This window comes from Ursus maritimus, unplaced genomic scaffold (assembly GCF_017311325.1).
Source record: "Ursus maritimus isolate PB19 unplaced genomic scaffold, ASM1731132v1 scaffold_20, whole genome shotgun sequence".
Lineage (NCBI taxonomy): Eukaryota > Metazoa > Chordata > Mammalia > Carnivora > Ursidae > Ursus > Ursus maritimus.
Window position 1 is genome coordinate 46,127,516 of NW_024424453.1, and position 24,210 is coordinate 46,151,725.

Consider the following 24,210-nt stretch of genomic DNA (forward strand, 5'->3'; position numbering starts at 1 on the left):
CACCTCTCTGCCCAGGTTTTAGGATTCACACAAAAACTGCTGAAGAGCATTTCTAGCCGAGAGTCAAGAATGTCAGGCCATCTAAAAGCATGGCAAGACGGTATGTTATTGCCCCACACATAAAAATGGAATGAGATGAAAGGCATATCTTGTTTCTCTTCTTTACTTAACCATATCCCTGGCTGGGATACAAATAGTATATCAGTTAGGAACTTCCTAGGTTGCAAGTAACAGAAAAGTGACTGACTGTTCTAAACTTCAGGACACTTTTTATCACTTAGCAAGAAGTCCAGTTGGGTGGTCCCACAGTCAATATAATGGCTCTTTGCACTCTTCTGCTCTGTAACCTCTGTGTAATGGCTTTGACCCAAAGGCACAATCCCTCATGGTGACAAGATGGCTGCCACAGCTCCCGGTGCCTTGTCATCACAGATCAGTATCCAGAGTAGGAAGAAAGGGAAATGAGGCCAAGGGACTTTCTTCTTTTACAGCACTCTCCTTTTACCAGAATGAAAATATGTTCCCCCTACCCCTGGCGGCCTTCTCTTTGTGACCCACTAGTCAGAACTGGGTATTGTGATCATCCCTACCTACAAGAGGGGCTGCTGAGCGGGACCCGGCGAAGAGGGAACTGCTTAGTCATGAGGAGCTCAAACCGAGCACAATGCATCCCGGGTCTTGGGCCCATCAGATCTGAAATAAATCAGAGGTCTACGGGCACGAACAGAGAAGGAGTGGCTGTCAGGCTGTCAATAGTTTCTGTCAGGCAGTCTCTCTGGAACAGTTTCTAGGCCACTTGACAGAGCACATTTTGAGTATATAAAAGTATGACAGAATTCCTCTTCCTTAGGCTTTCATGACTATTCTCAGGTACTTCAAACTCATCTTGGAAACAGCCAAGGCTGAATAAGAAGTAAATATTCCCTCACTAGAACATGTTTGGTATAAGATATACACGTATCAGACTCAAAAATGCCTCGGAAATGAAAGAACGGAAAAACAAATATGCTGCCTTGTCTTCCCGAACGTTCAAGGGCAAATTCAGTGGAAAGATTGAACTGGTTCATTTTCACCAACACAGAAAACATTAAAGGAACTCCTAAGTCTGTCTGGCTCCATTGTTCTCAATGACAACAGAAGCACTTTTTGGCATGGCCCAGTCACAATTTCCGGTCACATTTATGATGCCTATCATATCTGCCCCCTAAACTCAGGCTGACCCCGTGACTCCCCTGGGCATGAGTCATTTGGTCTTTCCAAGGCACACAACCTTCATTTGTGCTGGTTGAGTTGCTAATCTCTTCTCATGTCCATTCTGGTCCTTCTTTGCTCAATAAATGCCAACTCACTTATCACAATTAGCTCACCAAACTCTTCCCCAACCCTCCAGATAAAATTGGTGGGTCCCTCCTTTGAGACTGAGGAGCACTGGGTTTCTACTTCAATTAGAAACACTTGTCTTTTATTATAGTTTATTGGTTTCACTATCAAATCTCACACCAAACAGCCTCAGAGCTTGGTCACGTGGAACTTGTCTTCACAGCCCTGGTGTCGGGCAACGTAGCGTATACATAATAGTGGTCCAAGGAAGGGATTTTTGTTTTCTTCGTTGTTTTTTGCACCAAGGGCACTTATCACTGACTGGAAAACCTTGAAATCTCTGAGTTCGGTTTCTGGCTGTTCCTTTCTCCTTTTCCTTCAGTCTTTCATTGTTATTCAAAGGCTCAGTCCGTACAATATGATATGCTAGTCTCTCAGAGTAACCACAATACTTTGCAGTTCCTCCTATCAAGAGGTGGGGTGTATCTCCCTACCTCCTGAATCTGCGTGGCCTTGTGATTTGCTCTGACCTGCAGAATGCACGGGAGGGGACACTGTGTCTGTTCCAAACCTGAGCTTCAAGAGGTCTTTCATCTTCTGTTCTTGCTACGTTTGGAAGCCCGTCCAGCCACATGTGAACAGACCCAGGGTCGTCTGCTACAGGATGAGAGACGCGTAGTTCATTGTCACTGCCCCACCCTTCAGTTGCCCAGCCAACCAACCACCCAACATGAGTGAGGCCACCTAGGAATACCAAGCCTGACCCCTTTGTGAACTGACTGCAGATACTTTAACCAGACCTAAATGAGATCATCTGAGCTCAGTTCAGACACGAAGAAATGCCCAGCATAAAAGTAAGCTAAATGGTCGTGGTTTGAAGACACTAAGCTGTGGGATATTTGCTGTAGAACAGATGAGCAGTACACAGATCTCCAGATGAATTTATAACACTGAAAGCTGGGTATATCTAAGAATACTTCCTAGCCCAAATCCCTCTTTTTAGTAAGAAACTGAAGGCCGGGGTGCCTGGGTGGCTCAGTCGGTTAAGTGTCTGCCTTTGGCTCAGGTCATGATCTCAGGGTCCTGGGATCGAGCCCCATATCTGGCTCCCAGCTCAGCAGGGAGTCTGCTTCTCCCTCTCCCTCTGCAGCTCCCCCTGTTTGTGCACATGCTCTCTCTCTCTCTCTAATAAATAATAAATAAAAATCTTTAAAAGAAAGAAAGAAAAGAAAAGAAACTGAAGCCCAGAGAGGCTGAGCAATTAACAGAGCCAGGGCTCAGAAGACGCTCTTACTCCAGATCTCGCTGGTCTTACTGCTTCACACCATAATGAGGACTTTAACAAGGGTCTATAATGTTCCCCCCAAAACCCATCAAGAGACTGTTCAGAGGATTATGACACATGCATCCCATTAAATACCACGCTGCTGATTTAATTTTAATTTTTTAAGATTTATTTGAGAGAGAGAGCACGAATGAGAGAGAAAGCACAAAGAGAGAGCATGAGAGAGAGAGAGAGAGCACAAAAGGTAGAGCACAAAAGAGAGAGAGCACGAGAGAGAGAGCGAGCGCGCACCAGTGAGACAGCGCCAGCGAAAGAGAGCACAAATGAGAGAGAAAAAGCACGAGTGAGAGAGAGCGAGAGAGAGAGAGAGCACGAGTGGGGCTTTAGGGGATGGTGGGGCAGAGGGAGAAGCAGACTCCCCACTAAGCAGGGAGCCCAACATGGGGCTTGATCCCAGGACCCCAGGATCATGACCTGAGCTGAAGGCAGACACCCAACCGACTGAGCCACCCAGGCGCCCCCCAGCTGAGTTTTTGGGTTTTTTTTAATGACAGACTTGCTCACCTACACCCATACAGTGGTACGGAAAGATATCTGAGAGTATTGTGTGAAAAATACAAACAAAACAATACAAAAGACAACAAATCACAAGGCAATTTATAACATGTAGCCCCATTTCCCTCTCTTGTCGAAAACAGGACATACGTGCGTGTGCCTGGAATGGTTGCTCTGGGGAACGATGGGCAGAGAGCAAGGGGGCAGCAAAGAGCATCCAACATGTTTTTAAAAAAAAAAAAAAGGCAAAGCAAAATTCTACCAAATTAAAATGAGCATGAAAGAGAACGTTTCTTCGTTCTCTTCCCACAGAAGCACACACAGGTCAGGAGTAGAGCACCCCCAGATCGGGCTCACTGTGCCTTCAGCACCAAAAGCTGGCAATTATACTACTCATCATCATATATAATTATGATATAAATAGCTACTTTGATTAAGCCTCTCTAAAAGTATTAATTTACTTATCTCACAAGGTCTCCGTGAAACACAGGAGAAGAAATGTGCCACCTATCTTACAAAGTAAGAAAAGCAGTAAGGTCAAGGCCAACTGGGAGAACCATCGGAGTACTCCAGTTTCCTGACTTTCGGTCCTGACTTCAGCACCGTACCCACGAATGTGGCGTGTCTGCGTAGTATTTGCAATAACGAGGAAAAGCACTGACAACATGATGACTGGAGACAGGTTCAAAAGCCAGTAAATCAAAGCCGTCAGATGAGGTCTAAGTGGCAGAAAAAAACACATAAGACAAACGACACGGACTTTTTTTTTTTCTTATTTCAAAAGTCAACCAACTCTAGCAGGTTCTTTTGTATTTCAAAGATCAGATTCTAAAGAGACACCCGCTCAAACTCCGCCAGTCTGCACCACGCGTCCCGCTGGGGGAAAGAATACGTATGGCCTCACCACACGCAGCAATCCTGGATGCCCTGGGAGCCTATGTCTACACTGTCCAAAGGGAGAAGGACTTCTTTCCTCCTCAAGGAGACATGAAGAAGAGCAGAGAATAAATGCACCCCTTTGCTCCCGCTCCCCTGTCCCCAGGACCCCACTTACCTGAGCCACCCAGGGGTGAGGGGGCTGGCCAGACCCTCTGTCCGCGTCCCACAGCGGCAGGAGGCAGGAGGAGGCACTGCCCGGAATCCTCCCCGTGCCTGAGTGGCTGCAGCCCATAAGGAGGGCCAGAGCGCCCCCGGCCGGAGCCCTGCCGTCCTGCCCCACCCTGGCACAGCTCACACAGCCTGTCAGGCTTCAGCCTCGAGCGAACATTCTCCCGGGAGTCTTCTCCACTCTGTCAGCCAGCACCGAGCAGGAGGACAAATCAAACTTCAGAAATACAGGGGCACCTGGGTGACACAGCGGTTAAGCATCTGCCTTCAGCTCAGGGCGTGATCCCGGCGTTATGGGATCGATCCCGGCGTTATGGGATCGAGCCCCACATCAGGCTCTTCTGCTATGAGCCTGCTTCCTCCTCTCCCACTCCCCCTGCTTGTCTCCCCTCTCTCGCTGGCTGTCTCTATCTCTGTCGAATAAATAAATAAAATCTTTAAAAAAAAAAAAAAAAACTTCAGAAATACAGGACTTGCCGCGTCAGCAGTAACACATGCCAGAGGGGCCACCCTGCTCTGCTCCGATTTGTGCGGAATCCTGGCAAAGGGAATCCCAGGATGCAGAGCTGAGGGTCCCCTTCATTCCCTGGCCGGGTCTGGGGACCTCCCGAGCGGGGCCGGTGGAGCTGGGCCGCCAGAGCATTCTCGGCTTCGCTGCTAAAATCTCCGTTGGTTCTGCTCTGCCTCGCTCGCTGGGGGAGCTGCCCAGGAGTCTCAGAGACGGGATGGATGGGCTGTCTCTCACCTGGCAAGACAGCAGGGCCTTTCCCAAGAGCAAAAGCTCAGCGGCAAAACAACCCCACTGCGCCTGCCTCTCCCTACACCTGAATCACTTCTGCAGCTGCGGTGCACAAGAGCATCATGTGAAGGGCCAAACACACGGCGATGGCTTCAAGCCTGACTTCTGTCACGTTCTAGCCACGGAGCCAGGCTCCTCATCTGCAAAATGGAGAGAAGACCTACCTAGCAGGATTGCTGTAAGGATTACAGGAGGCAGCTGTTCTCAAGGAGGGGTGATTCTGCCCCCCACCAGGAAGCATCTGGCAAATTCTGGAGACTTCTTGGGTTGTCGCAACGGATGGTGGGGTGGTGCTACTACCCTCTAGCGGGTATAAGGCTGCTGATCATCCTACCAGGCTCAGAACAGCTCCTCACGACAAAGAACTACCTCGCCTACAATGCCAAGGTTGAGAAACCCTGGTGTCAGGTGACGGATGCGGAAGGAACGTATTAACTACAGCGCACCATTCACAGCAGGAGACAAGAACGTGTTTTTGTAGCATCTGAGCTATTTCCATGGGCCAAAAGTAGTTTCCTGTTTGTTTGTTTTTTTACATCAATACTTGAGTATCCCTGGAAACTTCAAGCTTCTATGCCAGCAGCTGGAAGAGAGGGCGCCAAGTAGAGTGCACTGTCTAGGCTATAAATGCATACTGTCTAGCACACAAGAGCTTTTGGATAAAAGAGGTAGACAGATCCGGCAAGTAGCAGGGCTTAAGGAGGACCAAAAGAAGAGGTCAAGGAGATAAGCCACCGAGCGGATGAATGAAAGCAGCTATCCTAAAGACAGGTGTCAGGCATCAGCAACCTTTCCAGCTGCTGACCCGGCCAAGGAGGATCCAGGGGGAACGAAGATCCTAAAGGCAGTGCCAACCTACGAATGCAACTCAGGGTTCCGACGACAATGTCCCTGGATCCTAACCCCAGCAGGGCTTCTTGATAATCTCTCTAGGTTGTCAAGAGAAGGTTATGAAGGAGTCTGTGGAGGGCTATCAAATCAGCTAAGAGCAGAAGATGATGGGGGTAAAGTTTGTAAGAGAGAAACAGAATCACTCCATTTGTAGCAAGAGAGGGTAGGATGCTGGTGCCTGGCAGACCCCAAAAATTGCCAAGTCAGGGTTAGACAGCCAGCTTCAGAACACAGCTCAGGTGGGGGGCAGGGAGAGGCAGGTAGGGTGGATAGATAGGATAGTTTATCTAGCCCAGCACTGTCCCTAGGGACATTAACCCTAAAACACTCAACTTCCCAAATATTTTCATTTCCTATGTAACTTTATGTAATTAAAGATCTATTACTTACAAAATCTTTCTTCCCCTCTTGAGCTGAAAAGTATCATTTGACTTCTTGTGTATTTCAGGAAGTGCCCCATATGCTGTTCTAAGGTACTGGAGACAAAGAGGCTGCTCACTCAGCCTGCAAGGCCCCTACGTCGGGGGTCACAGACATGGAAGGTAGCCCAGTCCCTTGGCTGCAGAGTATCAGTGACCTGGGTTCAAAATTCAGCCCCTTACCAGGTATGTGGTGTATAACCTCTTAGGCGTTTATGATCTTCACTTTCTATTAGGAAACTAGGATGTAACTTGTAAGAATCTTGTAAAGATTAAATGAAGTGATGTTCATTAAAGTACTTGCCACTGTGCCTAGTATTTTGATTAATTTTGATAGCTACTGGCATCATGTTATATACTGTATTTATATAAAATATTATCACTGGTCATCCACAACTTTCTTTCATGATATGTGAATTCTATCTCAATAAAGTTTTTTTTTTGTTTTTTTTTTTTTTTAAGGTAAATACCAAAGACAGCATACCAAATGGGCTATAGAGGTTGCCCAACCATAAAGGCCAACCTTCAACCCAGTGCTAGTTTATCACTGGCTTGCCCTAACCTTATTTTCCAAATCTAATCTATCTTCCGTGACACATCATCCTCCCTACTCCCCAAGGTCTAATATTCCAGCCTGACTGCAGTGACCCTACAATGCTTCCTTTATGTAAATTCTCTTTAATGCTCAGAAAACCACGGAGTTCTTTGGTGATTAATCTCAACTAGATGCTGCAAGTGAACAATCACTTTCCTTAAAATTCATACTAATACGTAAATGACTTCTAGAAAGTTTCTCCCAAGGAATATATGCACTTTTCAAAAAATAGAATTTTGGGTTTTTTTGTTTTTTGGGTTTTTTTTTTAGGATCTTGTTTTAAAAAGCATTAGGCTATACATAATTTCTAAAAACTTTTTATCTGGAAATATTTTCAGATTTATAGAAAGTTGCCAAAAATAAACAAAAAACACACACCTGTATACCCTTTACTCCATTTTACCATTAACATTTTACACCATTTGTCATTTCTTCCCTCTCTTCTCTCCCTTCCCCCTCTATACACACACGCACACATTAAGTATAATTATATATAACTTTTTCCTAAACCACATGAGGGCAAGTTACATACACCATGGCCTTTTACCCTTAAGTATTAACTACTTCAGGGCGCTTGGGTGGCTCAGTCATTAAGTATCTGCCTTCAGCTCAGGTCATGATCTCAGGGTCCTGGGATCAAGTCCCGCATCGGGCTCCCTGCTCAGCGGGGCGTCTGCTTCTCCCTCTCCCACTCCCCCTGCTTGTGTTCACTGTCAAAGAGACTGTTCTCTCTGTCAAATAAACAAATAAAATCTGTAAAAAAAAAAAAAAAAAAGTATTAGCTACTTCAGTGTGTCTTTCCTAAAAACAAGGATATTTTCTTACATAATCATAATATAGTTATCAACTACCTTCATCTAATCCGCTGATGTTCTAGTCTTGTCAATTCAAAAATCAGATCCAGTTTAGCGTCACACTGCATCTGGTTGTCAGGTCTCCAGCCTCACTTAATCTGGACAATTTCCACAGCCCTCTTGGTCTTTTAGGATCTTGCCATTTTTAAAGAATGCAGTATACGTGGGGTAGATTTTTGAGTAGAAATAGCTTAAAACCCTCACTATGTTCTAGTCTCTGACCTTGCTGTATTTCTCTTCATGGAACCTAGCACTACCGGACACACATAGTACGAATCTGTTTGTTGACGCTCTTCCCCATGAAAGTGTAAGTTTCATGTGGCCACTCTCCATGGCCCATGACCATACCCTCATGGTACTTAAGAATTCAGTATTCGCTGAACACTCCTTCCAAACTGACCTTCTAAGCCTCTCTCCCAGTGTCAGCAAAACAAGGATCAAACAACCCCGCTCTCAACAGCTGACCCCAACCATATGCCTGGACCCCCTCTTCCCTGATGTGCCCTCTTCATACTTGTCCACAGTGAAGTTCGATGCAGAAATGTCCTCAGACTAAGAGTTGTCTATCTTGCCTTGAATTAAAACTTCCCACAGAAGCCTATCTATATAAAATCATCCACCAATATTCTAGGCAGAAACAGCAACTAAATTATTTATTCTGGAACAAAGCCCTATTTAAGTACAGATAAACAGTGGAATTAGTTCAACTGAATCAAAACAGCCTTTTTCTTTAACCTGAAGGTCCCCTTGACCTAAGATCATCATCCTGGGCAGCACTAATACTTTCCTTTTGGGCAAGGCAGGCAGCCTAATTTTAAAATGATGCTGGAGAAGTATGCAACATTGTTACACTTTATTAAGACAATAAAAAAATCCCCAAACTTTATCGTTTTAATAAAAGCTGTTCTTAAATTGTGTTTTATTTACTTAATTTGATGGTGTGTTTAGGAGGGTGATGTTTTACACTTACTTTTAAGTACCCAAAAGGTAATTATCTGTGAAAAACTCTAGAAGAAAAATGGATCTGAGCTTAATGTAACACAAAAGTAAAATTGCCCAACAGCAGAAAATGGGAAGATAGAGTCAAGGGAAGAGTAAATCCTCAGATGAGCTTGTCTAACTTTACTTACTGAGAGTTTATCAAGCTTAAACCCAACGTATTCTATTCCTCCAAAGACTTGCTACTTAGAAAAACAGAGAGTAGCCCCCAGACACTTTGCTTTCAAGTTGGGGCACTTTATACCTCAGGGTCTCAATGGGAGATGCAATTCATCTTGTTTTTTACCCAACAATTTGGGGGAAGGTAATAAAATATTTCTAAAATATTAAATCAGGCTAGTATATAATAAAGTAAGCTGTGGGAGTTTTTTGAGACCCCTATGATTTTTTTTTCTTTTTAAGATTTTATTTGAGAGAGGGAGGGAGGGAGAGAGAGAACACATGCACCAGAGCAAATGGAGGGGCAGAGACAGAGGGAGAAGCAGACTTCCCGCTGAGCAAGAAGCCTGACCTGGGGCTAGATCCCAGGATCCCAGGATCATGACCTGAGCTGAAGGCAGACGCTTAACTGACTGAGCCACCAGGTGCCCCAAGACCCCTGTGATTTCTAAAAATGTTTTCGGGTACGAAGCGGTAAGGGGTTCCATGTCCAGTAGCATTTACCCCACTGCCATCTGCAAAGGGAGAAACTCTGCTCCCAGAACCCAGGACAGGAGCTAAATCTCCTACTCAGCCAACTGCCCCAACACCAAAGGCTTCGGCTGAGTTAGAGGCAACTCCATGTTCATCGTTAAATTCTGTTTAATTCAAATAAAAGGGGAGAAAGGAACACTTGCCCCAAAGAGCATTAAAGTTTAAACACTTCAACCCATATCAAGTAAAATCAATTCTGAGTAACAAGAATAGAATGCTAATCTAAATTGGCAGGAATGTGGAATTATTGAATCTTCAAGGACTTTGGTTTTAAGACTTTCAAGTGAGGAATATAACGAGAAGCAGGTTTATCAGTGACTGCCCCATGAAGAGCTTCTCCCTGAAGATAAAAGGACCAACTTGACAGGGCCCTAAGACGGCAGAGCACTTAGCAAAATAGCCTTGGCTCCACTTAAAGAAACAATTTTTTTTTTTTGCAAATTTAAATTTTAACCATTTGAACAGCTCCATCAATTATATATGTAACTAAATTAATACACAATGTGAAAATTTCCAATAGTATCAAAAGGGTACATCTGCATCTCTACTTTCTTTCAACCCTAAATACCCCGTCCCACCTCACCTGGGGCAACCACTGTTACTAGCTTGCTTGTCCTTCCAAATACTGAGAGTGTGAGTGTGTGTGTATGAGAGAGAGCTCGAGGGTGTATGTAGGTGTCTCCTGTTTTTTTGGTTTGAGTCGTTGATTGGTTCTACAGTGCTATACTCCCCCCCTTTTTTTTGAACTTTTCATCAATTTTAACATTTTGTTGTTGAAATTGTTTTAAAGTTTTCTCTTCTGATTATTTTAGTAACTCGTTTATCAGACATACCCCATTTTGCAATATGTGCAGTTTCCAGTCTTGGTTAGTCTGGTACTAGCCATTCCCCAGGGTGATCACTTTATGAGGCCCACCCTGGCAGGGTTCTCCCCCGCACCCCATCAACCCAACGCCTCTTATGGAAACTAACTCAGCATCTGGCACTATAGCACATGTGCCACGGTTGTGATCTCATTGAATCCTACCCACAACCCACAATTCCATTTTCCTACCAACGATTATTGCCTCCATTCGTACACGGGGCACGGGGAAAGCCTAGACTCTGGTGGCACTACAGGGCTAGTTCTGAACCCAATACAGTCCACCCCACAGCCTCATAAAAAGCGAGATCAGAGCCACTCACCACAAGGCCACACAATATCAACAAAGCCAAACTGGCTAAGTCTGGATTCTACCAGAGCTTTCTGATACATAAGGAATATGGACATTTGAGCAGTCTATCAAACCTTGCAGGGAGAGTCATTATAATTAGGTTTTAGGGGAGGGCCTTAGCTACTCCCCCATGATGCATCTTCAGGTGGAAACTAGCTCAACAAAAGTTACTGGTCAGAGATATAGCAGAGCTGGTTGAGTTCACGTTCTAGAAAGAACTGGTATTTGTGACGTGATTGATATCATTTAATTCTAAAGACTACCCTGTGTGGTTGATGCCATTATTTTACCCAATTTATAGACATGGAAACTGAAGCTAAGAGAGATTAAGTTACTTGAGACTTCAAGACTAGTTAAATGCTTGTAAGTATGCTAGATAGCCAGAAACCAAGTCCTTTGAATCCAACTCCTTACTTCATCCACAAAAGCAGATGCTCCACTTGTTCTAAAAAATTGTACTTATGTCAGAAAAGATGAGAAGAGTGAAGACAAGCCATAGACTGGGAGAAAATATTTGAAAATCCTGTATCTGAGAAGGGTCTAGTGTGTAGAGCATGTAAAGAACTGTTGGGGTGCCTGGGTGGCTTGGTCCCCTTAACTGATTTCAGCTCATCTTCAGATCAGCTGATCTTAAGGCTACGGGATGGAGCCCCACATTGGGGTCTGTGCTCAGCAGGGAGTCTGCTTGAGATGCTCTCTGCCCCTCTCCCTGTGCCTGCATGCGCTCTGTCTCTCTAATAAATCTTTAAAAAAACTGTTAATGCCTCAACAATTAAAAAGTAAAAATAAAAAATGACAAAGGATTTAAATAGACATTTCTCCAAAGACGATACATAAATGGCCAAGAAGTACATGAAGAGATGCTCAACATCATTAGTCACTCAGGAAATGCAAATCCAAACCACAGTGAGATACCACTTCATACCCACTAGGATGGTCATAATAGAAAAGACAGACCACATGAAGTATTGACAAGGACGCAGTAAAATCAGAATCTTCATACGCTGCCAGTAGAAATGTAAAATGGTGCAGCTTCTTTGGAAAATACTTTGGCTGTCTCTCAAAAAGTTAAATGGAGTTACCATACGACCCAGCAGTTCTACTTTTAGGCATACACCCAAAAGAACGGAGAACAGATATTCACACAAAAACTTGTACACAAGGGTTATAGCAGCATTATTCATCACCACCAAAAAAGTGAAAGCAAACCAGATATCAATGAATGAATGGATTGAAAAATCTGGCATGCCCACATAGTGGAATATTATTCAGCCATAAAAAGGAATGAAGTATTGATCAGGGCTACAACATGAAGGCACCTTGAAAACACTATGCTAAGTGAAATAAGCCAGACACAAAAGGTTTCCATTTACACGGAATGTCCAAAATAGGCAAATCCTTGGAGACAGTGGTTAGTGGTTGCCAGGGGCTGGGGAGAGAAAATGGGTGGGCAATGAGGAGTGACTGCTAATGGAAACAGAGGCTTTCTTTTGGGGGGTGATCAAACAGTCTGGAATGAATCAGTAGTGATGGTTACACAACTTTGTAAATACACTAAAAACCACTGAATTGTACACTTTAAAAAGGTAATTTAATGGTATGTGAAATGGATCTCAAATTTTTTGGAAAAAAAAAAAAAAGATGGCAGTCACCTGCTAGCTGTGTGACCTTGGGCAAGTATATTGCTTACCTTTCTATGCCTTAGTTTCCCTGCCTATAAAATGCTGCCTCATAGGGCTGTTGTAAGAAATACATAAGATAATCCAAGAGGGGTACCTGGATGGCTCAGTCAGTTGAGCATCTGACTCTTGATTTTGGCTCAGGTCACGATATCAGGCTCTGCACCCAACAGGGAGTCTGCTTGAGATTCTCTCTCCCTCTCCCTCTCCCCACCCCCCCTCAAATAAATAAATCTTAAAAAAAGAAAAAGATAATCCAAGAAAACTTCTTCTCATAGTACTTCCCACATAAAAGTGTGTTGATAGATGCCATTTATTATTCTCTTTTCTCAAAAACATGTTCCTTATGATTGTTATTTTCTTCTGTCTTAAAAAAAAGAATTAAGAGACACTTAGCTTGAATGTTACTCTGGATTGGTTTTCAACTGGTAGACATTAATAGCTCTCTTACATTAAAAAATCCTCAAACATTTGATCTAATACAAAATACCATATTTTAGGAAAATATGACAACTTGGATACAGTTTTTTAAAGAACCCAAATCCAACCCTACACCATCACCGCCGCTACTACTACTGTCCCTATTGGAGCGAGGGAGGAGGAAGTACGGTTGACATTTAAAATGTACGAAGTACTTTATCTCCACCATCATGTCAGGATGGTGGCAGGTATAAAGATACAGCTGTGAATTCCCTGCAGTCCTGGATCCTAAGGCCACACCGTCGATCATGAGGGTACATGCACACACACACACACACACACACACACACACACACGCCCTCATGGGAAGGGATGTGCTTACAGCTGAGTACTGATATAAATGGGAACACAGAAGAGAGAAGATCCACTCTGACCAGGCAGGTCAGGAAGCCATCCCAGAAGCATATCAGCCTTGAAGACCACATGAGTATTTGCCACATAAAGAATGGAGAGGCGAACCCATCCCAGCAGAGGAAACAACATGAACAAAGGCAAAGAAGCGTGAGGATACACAGTGTGCTGGGGACCCACTTGTCTAGAACCCTGAGCACATAAGGTGGAGGGAAAGAAACTGCACCTGACACGTGTTGGGCATCCAGTGGCAAGGTAAAGTTCGGGACCTTGTCTCAGGAAGTAAGCTGCTATTGAAGGTTGTTGGAGCCAGGGGGTAGCATCATTAGCAACCTTCCGTCCCTCCTCTGCTCCTCACAAAAGCTCATACTAGAGGTTCTTAAACAGAGGCAGTGGCAGGGGGGGCATGTAGAGAATCTGCCCTGAAGAGAACATGAGTTCCTGCCTTCAAACAAGGATGGCGAATGTTCTGGATGCACAGATAATGTAACTGAAGAAGTGAGTGATCAAGAAGTTCAATGCCAAGGTCGTGGAGCAGACCAGAACTCCTGAAAGGAAGCACAGTAGGAAGGGACACAGGTTTGGGGGAAAGGGGCAGGACACCATTTATATCTTTTTTAAAAAAATCCATAGCAAGAAGAGATTAAACTAGACATTGGTAAGTTCCCTCCTTAGAACCCGTAAAGTAGTCACTGAAGCTTTATCAGCACTGTCCAACAGAACTTTCTGTGATGATGGAAATGTTCTGTGTCTGTGCTGTCCAATATGGCAGTCATCAGCCAGATGGGACCACTGAGCTAAGTGCAACTGAGGAACTTAATTTAAAATTTAATTTCAGTTACAGATGACCCTTGAACAACATGGGTTTGAACTGTGGAGGGTCCACTTATACATAGATTTTTCTCAGTACAGCACAGTGCTGTATTTTCTCATTCTTAAAATTTTAATGTTTTCTTTTCTCTAGTTTACCTTACGGTAAGAATACAGTACGTAACACATAAAACATGAAATATGTGTTAGTCAACAGTCTACGTTATAAGTAAGGCTTCTTGGTCAACAGTAGGCTATCAGTAGTTAAGTTTTGGGAGAATCAAAAGTTCTAAGTGCATGTTTTGACTTGCGGGAAGTGGGGTGGTCAGCACCCCAACTCCTGCATTGTTCAAGGGTCAACTGTAATTTAAATTTAAAAACCCTCATGTGGCCGGAGGCCTCCATATTAGACAGCACAGTTTTAGAACCTACCTTTTGTCCTTATTTCTTACCTCTCTTGTTCTTTAGACAAGTGGAACAAAGGGAGTTTGGAATCTCTTCCCACTTTCTAATCATTCTATTACTTCTGAGTTATTCTCAATCGTTCTCAGAGGCCCCAAACTAATGTCATTTGTCAGATTACCCCCAGGATTCTTAGCGTTTCATCAGTGAGTTACCAGCAGTGCCTTCTCTGGGTGACTAAAATTGGCTACTGTTTTGAGGAGAATCAACCCACATGACCTCATTATTTGAATATTTTGGTAGCATTTTTGCTCAAATAGTGAGAGGAGGTGGGGCCGAGACGCTGGACTCGATGGCATCTGACGTCCCTTGTGGCCGTGCGGTGTCAGATTCTACAGATGTCACTGGGTTGGTCTCAGAAAGCAGGTGCTTCCTGTTGTGATACGTCTCTAACCAAGATATGAAAGCACCTCGCCAAAGCCCTTTGGCTCACACCCCAGGATGGCAGAGAGTCGGGGAAGTTATAGTCTCCCGCCTTCAGAAACCTAGATTGCCGGGAGAAACCATTCCATTCGTGGTTCCAAATCTTCTCACTCTTCACACTGGGGCCGTGGATTTAACATTCAGTCAGAATTCCCCTCCCAAACCTCTCCTCAACAGACAATCCTTCTAATTCCCCAGAAGTAGTCCGCACATGCCCCCATGTCTCCCCAGAGAAGGTCTCCGAACATCCCCAAGGCCAGGTTCTCTGTACATGGCTACCAGGGGCAGAGTCACCAGTATGGCCTCTTGACCCAAGCCACACTGCCGTTAGGACAGAAGGCATCCACAGAGCATGCTCTTACCACCACCAGCCTCTTTGCCAGGCCAGCCCATCACTCTCTCGTCTCCTTTCTCATTGTCCAATGTCCCATCAAACCCAAACTGAACCTCTAGATCACTGGGGAGTACCGGCTGTCATGGCAACAGCAGGGGATGGGAGTTAGGAACTATATCACAGGTGACAGGTGTCCATGGTCAGGGGAAAGCTGTAGGTCATGCAAAAACATAGGCAGGCCCTTACCTGGCATTATCTTCAGAAGAGCTGGCCCACCTACTCTTGGGCCAGTCCACCTCTCAGACACCACAGAGGGGATTGATCTCCAATACCACAAAGACTCACATGAGTTAGTATGCCAACTATCATTTTAGGGGATGGGAAAAAAAAATACTTGTGATTTGGGCAGTTTCCAGCATGAATATTTATATATGCCCTCCTTGAAACTCAGCAGCTTTCGCTGCTCATCCAAGACCTCCTAAGACTTCTAATGAATTTAAAATCCTGTATTAGACAATCATATTCCTCCATGACCAAATCTGCATAAAAGACTGTACCCTGAAATTTGCATTTTAATTTAGAATTACCTGGCAAGGACCAGGAGCCCTAACCACACACCAATCTGATCTGACCACAGTGTCTTCAAACACTCTACACAGACAGATTCCCTGGGACCTACTGACTTCCTAAGTGAAGGTGGTAGTCAGTCTTTACTCTCAGGGGACACATGATTAAGGAGAGGATTCAGATGGGGTGGGATCTCTGGAGCCCAGAGTCGTAAATACAAGGATGGAGTCAGGCCTGGGGCCCTGAGAACCCAGAGAAAGAATTTCAAATACAGTGAGTAGTGTTAACTACTTCAAAAGCCTCAAGTTTCTACATTTTCTTACCTCATTTCCCCATAGATTAAAAAAAAGTTCTACATTTTCCATGTTGTTGGATGGATAAATACACCAAGGTCCTTTATTTCCTCAACTTCCCCCTCTGGAATTAAACAAGAGCAGAACAAGAAACAAGGGGATGAGAAGTGACCAAGACGGAAGGGCAGGGAGCTGACCGGAAGTAAAACACAGTGTAGACCCCGGAAATGCTCTAAGAAACAGCAAAATACTCACACAGTCCTTTTAAAAATAAAACAACCCCAACACAGAGAAGAGGCCTGGGGCCAAAGCCTGGTCTTACAATCCATCCTCATGGGACAGGTAAGCTGCTCACGAAAACAAATTTGTGTGATTTCTGTGCATGTGAAGAGGTAGGAAGGAGGGACCTACAAATGCAGTCATGTGACTCTATTTATCCACACAAAAAAGTGTGTAGAAGGATGTACACCCAAATGGTATCATCAGAGATTGGGTGTGGGACTGGGATTGGAGGCAATTTTTTTTCTTCAGATTTTCCTATCTCCTTGAATGCTTTCTACTAAGTGTGGGTAATATTCATAATTTTAAAAAATACTACTACTTACATTGTTGGGGGGGGACCTCACGACTGTCAGCAGTGAATTCATAACGAGAGTGTGTTTGTGGTAGGGATGGGGTGCAGTCAGAAAGAGGCCAGCTGAGCCAAAAAGGGAAGCTGTGAGCTCCATTAAGCTTCTGATCGACCGCGCTGTATCTCACCATAGTCACTGGCTGAAAAAGTGATAATTGCTACCGCATGTCACACATTATCCTTTAGGGTTGAAAGTCAGGGGAGAAGGTACTAATGCTCAATTAGCAGAGCAGACTAGTGAACGCCTCACTTAGGACTCAAGTCACCCCCGCCCCCGCCCCTCTCAAGTGAATCCACCCTTCCATGTCTGGATGAGGGGGAAAAAAAATGTTTTTAAGATTTTATTTATTTGTTTGAGAGAGAGCACACAAGCAGGAAGAGGGGCAGAGGCAGAGGGAGAAGCAGGCTCCCTGCTGAGCAGGGAGCCCAACGTGGGGCTCAATCCCTGGGATCATGACCTGAGCCAAAGGCAGACACTTCACCAACTGAGCCACCCAGGTGCCCCAGGAAAAATTTTTAAAAAACAAAAAAATACTGAAAACAACAGTAAGTTTCCATCAAGCTTAGTCTTTAAAAATTGTCTCCCTCGGTCACAATAAAAAGCCAATGAAACTAAAATCTTCAAAATCGGAATGTCCTTAAGTGCTTTCTAGTCACTTGGCTGCTGTCCTCAGTATCCCACTTTCCCACAGGTCAAAGGCATTTGGAAACAGCATTATTCATGTCTCCAACTCCCCACCCCCAAATATGGACTTCCACGGATTTTGAAGGACCCCAAGTTCTCTGATATGGCTCTTGGCAAATCACAGGGCCCATCTGAAAACAGACACATAACCACAAAGGATGAAAAAGCGTACTTGTTTTCCTTGAGGGTTCTGTTGAAGCACAAGGGCAGCTGAGATGCCGGACTTCAGGCAGCAGGCCAAAGCTACTGAGCCCCTTACTCCGTGGTGTGCTTCCTGTGGGCAACTGGCTTTCGCCTGCATGCCCTTTCTCGCGCCATAGGACTACCTCAGGAGACAGATGTTACCATTTCAAAGATGAGGACAGAGGATCAGAAAGAATAAAAGTGACCTGAGCAGGTCTGCTCAACACATCGTCAGCAGAGTGGGGATTTAAATGGAGTGCCTCTCACTCTTCCCTCCACAGTATTTCTTCTAAACCAGAAAGTCCTGAGCTGAAACATGCATGCACTTCATCAGAAGACACTGTCATTCAAGGTTCGTGGGGACTTGTTGAAAGTGCTCACCATTATGAGCTGACATCACAAAATTTAGGGCAAAAGGCCAATATTACTTTCAAGCCAACTCACTGAAGAATTCTGGGATCAGAATCTATTTAAAAGACTAGAGAGGGGTTCCCTTGAGTACATAAGAATTCTAGGTGTCCTATTCAGAGTTGTCCCCTCCCGAGTTATAAAATATAGAGTTCAAGCCAGGACAACACCATACTGAACCTTCCCATAGCTCCTGCCAGGAAACCAGGAGGGGGGGGGGGCGTGTTTAGCAACTCTGGCTCTTGTCCCCATCTACTCACTTAATGGCCACGTGACATTGAGCCTACCATTGAGGTTCCATTGGCCTCAGCTTTCTAATTTGTCAACAGAGAGACAATACTACCTACCTCACAGGACCTTCATGAAGGGTAGCGTGATCCTGAGTGATGGTCACTGACATAGAAGGTATTAAACGTCATTATTTCTGTCAGCAGACAGTTCCTTTCCCATGCTCAGTCCTTATCATAGTCCCCAGAACGCCACGAGGCCCCCGTCCTAGAGCTTTCTAACCACCACCTACGTGATAAAAACTAGACACCCACTCCTACATTCGATACTTCAAAGTCACACACTAGGAAATTCTCACGAAGACAGTTCCCTACAGCTCCCTCTTAACTCTTTTCCAATCAGGGCATTATGCTGTCTGAATTTTTATACTGCATTAAAAATAAGATGTTTTGTTTTGTTGTTTGTGCTTTCAGAGAAAGTCAGTGTTCTAGTCTTCCTAGCAGACCCACCTCACATCCTTGCAGCTGCACCTTGAACAACAACTAGAGGTCACAGGATGAACCATAGGTGATGTCAAGAGAGGGGGATTCTGGGGCACCTGGGTGGCGCAGTTGTTAAGCGTCTGCCTTCGGCTCAGGGCGTGATCCCGGCGTTCTGGGATCGAGCCCCACATCAGGCTCCTCTGCTAGGAGCCTGCTTCTTCCTCTCCTACTTCCCCTGCTTGTGTTCCCTCCCTCACTGGCCGTCTCTGTCAAATAAATAAAAATAAAAATAAAAAAATTTTAAAAAGAGAGGAGGATTCTCAGTCTTTGGCAGTTTCTGTCCATCTAGAAGAAGAAACTGTCCGAAAAAGGGCCCCATCACCCACAGAGGGAAAGATGGCAGCCCTGGCTGACATGTGTGAGGTAAGAGCAGGAAACCAGAGACCTGAGCTCGAGCCTTGGCTCCACCACTCTCCCAGCTGGAGCTTCCCCACGTGGACACCACAAGGGCTCGACTAGACAGCCAGACCCTTAGGTTTCAAAAACCTGTACTTTTTTTTTTTTTTAATCTGGTAATGCACCTAGAAATCTTTTCAACCTGATATTTCAGGAATTAATTTGGGGATTGGTAATCACTTTTCATTTTTGAAAAAAAGATATTAAGAATAAAAAGTACCACATAGTCACTAAAATAGCTAAAATTAAAAAGAATCAATTACTGATGCACCAGCATAGGTGAAATTCAGAAGTATTACACTAAGTGAAAGAAGTCTGATGTGAAAGGCTGTATAATTCAGTTTATAGAACATTCTAGAAAAAACAAAACTACACACAGAAAATGGATGGGTGGTTGCCTGGAGCTGAGGGGGAGGGGATCAACCACAACAGGTAGAGAGGGAACTTTTGGGGGCGGCAGAATGATAATTGTGGTGATGGTTACATGACTGCATGCATCCATCAAAAAATAAACTTCACACTTAAAAGAGGTGAATTTTACTTTATGTAATTTATACCTCAATAAACCTAAATTTTTTAAAAAGGCAACCAATGAGTCCATAAATATTCTATATCTTCTACAATAAAAAGAGTATTTTAACCCTCAAAAAGCAAAGCAATGTAATTTCTGAATTAAGAGCCAACCTTTATATTGACTAAAGCTGACTTTAGGAAATGTTTTTCTCACTTCACTTCGGGACTGGGGAAAACCTCCTCGGGCACTGACTGGGACAGGTCTGGATTTCAGAACTGCTGGGCGGGTCCTCCATGAAGCCCTCTGCAGACTCGATGAATATGGTTATCCCGCAGTTCTAAGGGGAGTTAGAATGACAGCACCATTCCATCTGCCTCATACTCGCTCCAGGGAACACCTGGTTTTAAATAAAAAGTTTTTAAAAGACAAACTTCCAAGCAATCACAGGGAGAATACTCTTTATAATCCACTGGAGAGGGATCTGACCTGCTGAGAGTGAAGGAGAAGAACAGAGTAAAGAGAAGGCTTAGCATGTATTCCTAACAACCATGATGCAAAGTAAATAGCCTTCCTACAGTTACCTGGACATTAAGTTTATAGTCATGTTAAGCCCAACTGCATTGTCACTACAGCTTTTGCCTAAGCAGCCTTGGACTTCATAATGCCTCTGCTGAACAACCAGGTCTGTTCACAAGGTAAAAATTATTATTCCCTAGGGGATCACAGTAGCTATGCTATAAAGGAGGGATGGCCAGCAATCCCACTTCCAGTCTCAAATAGGAAATCCTGCAGGCCCTGCCATCTAAATTATTATTTATTTGGGGTCTACATTAACAGGTTAATCTGTATTCTTGAAACCACCCAGAGAACACATCAATAAATCAAATTCTCCTTCAGAGAATCTTTAAATTCCCTTCCCGTTTCTTACTATCACGAAGAGGTCTTTACCTTTCCTGGTCTCCAGTGATTCATTAAAAGATCCGTGCGCTTCAAGTTGGTTTCCCGACCTCAATTCTTACACCCAAAATAAATTCCAGATGAACCAATGATTGAAACATGATCATTAAACTATAAATTCACTGGAGGAAAACACTGAAGAAGGTTTTCATCATTTTAGAACAAAGAAGCCTTTGCTAAGCATGATGTAATACCAAAAGCCAAAAACGAAAATATTCATAAATTTGACCGCAAAAATTAAATCTCCTACATAGCAAAAAATGTACCCCAAGTCAAAATACAGGTGACCTACCAGGAGAAAACATCTATAATACAAATGACAGGCAAAGGACAAACATGCCCAATACACATACAGCTAAGTGCAAACCAAGGAGGGAAAAAAAGAATTCAATAGAAAAAGGGATGAAGGATAAAAATTGGCAGATCACATCAAAGAAATACATGTGGCAATCAACATTTGAAAACACACTCAGCCCCAGTCACTGTAGACGTGAAAGTGAAAATCATGGGAGATTAATTTTTTATCCATGAGACTGTCAAAAACTGAACGTTAGAAGAGCCACCGTTAGAGGGAGAAATGCATCTTTACACACAAAATTGGTGGCAGTCCAACTTAGGAGAACTTCTTTAGAAGACAATTTAGCAATGTCTAGGAAAACATAGCAGACACAGTCTACGACCCAACAATTCCACCGAATGTAAGTTCCTACGTACACCGGGAGGCACAACAAGATATATGCACAAAGATGTTTCCTCTAGCGTTATGTCGAACCTAAATGCCCACCAGTAGAGGACTTCAATAAAGCAGACATCCATTCCTTAGAACACCATCCAACCATCCTAAGGACAGTGTAACAGATCCCATATGTCTAATCAGATCTCCAAAATGCCTTTAAAAAGGGGGGAGGGACTGTATACATGAGACGATCCCATCTGTGTAAAAACCACAAATACAGATATACATACGTCCCAACACGTCTCAATCTACGAGAATGATGTACAAGAATCCAGAATCAGTACCAATGAGGTGTCTGCAGACCGATTCATTCTATGTACAAGCTAATTCTACTACTTTCCTCTTGGCTTTAGACTTAAATGCAGCAGGACAATATGAATTCCACTACAGGGGGTAACTTCAAAAACAGCGTGAAAAATGAGCATACATGGCAAGAGAGGGGGATCTGTCCTTTTTATTTTATACTCTTCTGTTCTGTTTTTTGCGGGTTTTTTTTTTTTTAAGATTTTATTTATTTGAGAGACAGAGCACAAGCCACGGGAGAGGCTGAGAGAGAGAAGCAGGTTCCCCACTGAGCAGGGAGCCCAACACAAGGCTCGATCCCAGGACCCTGAGAGCATGACCTGAGCCGAAGGCAGACCCTTAACCAACTGAGCCACCCAGGTGCCCATGTTCTGTTTTATAAAAAAGTAAAAAGATACATATAAAAAGAAAAAACAAATTAACTGCCCTACGTAGGAGTTTCTAAAATACTGATGAAATGTCCAGAACGCCTACCATAATCCCTAAAAAATAAAGCAAGCCAGAGAGAAAAAAAGTTTTAGAAGTAGGGCCCTACCTATGGTAAACCCAGGTTCTGCGTGGGGAAGTCAAGAGGGGTGACAGCAAAACAGTAGTAAGCAAGTCAAGGAAAAGAGGTCTCAGAAAAGAAAAAAAATAAACAGTGAACAAAATCCTTATGAAGAAATCCATTCAGTTTGTACTTGGAGGCAGAACAGGGAGGTGTACCTAAGCAAGACATTTCCCATTCCTTGGGCAAGACAGCAGACTGGCTATAGGATTAAAATAACCAGAAGCTTCTTGCAGATGGGTCTTTCTACTGGATGCAGTCAGGTACCGTACCTACACTGGAATTCATGAATAAAAGGGGTAGTCCTTTGAGCATGGATTTCAACAAATATTTATTGCCCTGAATAAATTTACTGCCCTGAATAAATTTATTTTGCAATTATTTCCTGTATCCTAATGCTAGAAAATCCTCCAAATAATCCGTGAAAATGCCTACCTCCCATCTCCCTACGTCATATCTGATCTAAGACCTCCTACCGAATCCTGACGAGAAAAGAATTCATACTTGGATGCCAAATGACCCGAGAACATGTCTATACTTGGAATGCTGAATCTCCTTGCAGGATTCTTCATCAGTTTGGGGTCTAGGTTTTATTTAAGGATCACTGTCCACAATCAGTCTTCGCGAACAGTAAATCGGACTCCTCCGCCTCCTCAGTGAGATTATCCACTCAGCTGCTCAACAGACATTAACAGCTGCCTAAATGGACATCGCGCAAAGCCATAGAAGGTTCCTCCCAGAATCAGTTCCAAGGAGGCATCTGTAGGCCTCTTCATTTTACCTGCAAGCTAATCCTACTACTTTCCTCTTGGCTTTAGATCTAAATGCAGCAGGACAATATGAATTCCACTACAGGGGTAACTTCAGAAATGGCATGAAAAACAGCTTCCCCAACGAAACAGGTAATTGGGCTGAGGGTAGCTAGCCAAATTACTCCAATGCCTCCCTGCCGCCCCGTGGCTACTTACCTTAGCACTCGTTTCCATGTGGTATTTGGCACAAGCTCGAAGCTGAGTCACCCAAAACTGTTTCTCCTTTGCATCGGCAGCTAAAACAGAGAAAGAAAGGCTTGCAGATGGTTCTAAAAGGCATCCAACCTATTTCTACACCCACCTAAGGCGGTGGGGGGGCCCAGGGAGTGAGGTGGGGAGAGAACAAAGGGGAAAACAAAGGCTGATCGCAATATTCTCAAACAGCCTATGCTTACATTTAAAAAAAAAAAAAAAAAAAGCAAAGTTCACTAAATCTCAACAGAAAATTCCCTCTTAAGCCACATTAAAAACGTCCTCTGAAATGTCTGTCTTTATAAGAACAATTTTGCCATTTTTATTAGCCTCCTCTGAAAAAAAAGTCATTTCTACTCCTTTAAAAAGGCAGGGGGGAGGGGGGGCACTGAGTAGCACCATCGGTTGAGTGTCTGACTCTTGGTTTCAGCTCAGGTCATGATCTCAGGGTCCAGGGATCAAGCCCTGTATGGCGCCTCGAGCTCAGCAGGGAGTCTGCTGGAGATTCTCTCCCCCTTTCCATCCCCCTCTACTCCCTCCCACTACTTTCTCATAAATAAACCTATAAAAAAATAAAATAAAACGCAGGGAAGGAAACACGATTATTTTTAAGCACCTCTACACATGTGGCGAATAAGAGGCTCAAAGTATAGTTTTTTAGGGCCTTTGGGTATTTCCAGAGTTATACTGTAGACTCACCAACGTCTACAAAATAAGCATTCGACTGAATTATTTTAATATGTGTCCTCATGTTATGATTGGACAGAACGACATACCAAATGCTGCCATAGAGGTCCTCAAATTTCCCCCAGAGACGTTAAAATACAAGCCAAGTATATGGTCATTACCTTCCATCTAGACTCCCGTTTCTCAAATATATCACGTTATTTCCTTAAACCATCATGGATACATAACAGGTTCTAATAAAATCTAAGTCACCAATTTC

The 24,210-nt window shown here is 43.9% G+C and overlaps 1 protein-coding gene across 1 annotated transcript in view; it reads right to left on the reverse strand.

Moving 5' to 3' along the window:
* OSBPL10 (oxysterol binding protein like 10) overlaps positions 1-24,210 on the reverse strand; it is a 291,725-nt gene that overhangs the window by 166,679 nt on the left and 100,836 nt on the right. Inside the window, exon 3 of the mRNA XM_040636895.1 lies at positions 23,229-23,308. Coding sequence (XP_040492829.1) covers positions 23,229-23,308 — 80 coding nt within the window. The remainder of the gene's footprint in view (positions 1-23,228; positions 23,309-24,210) is intronic.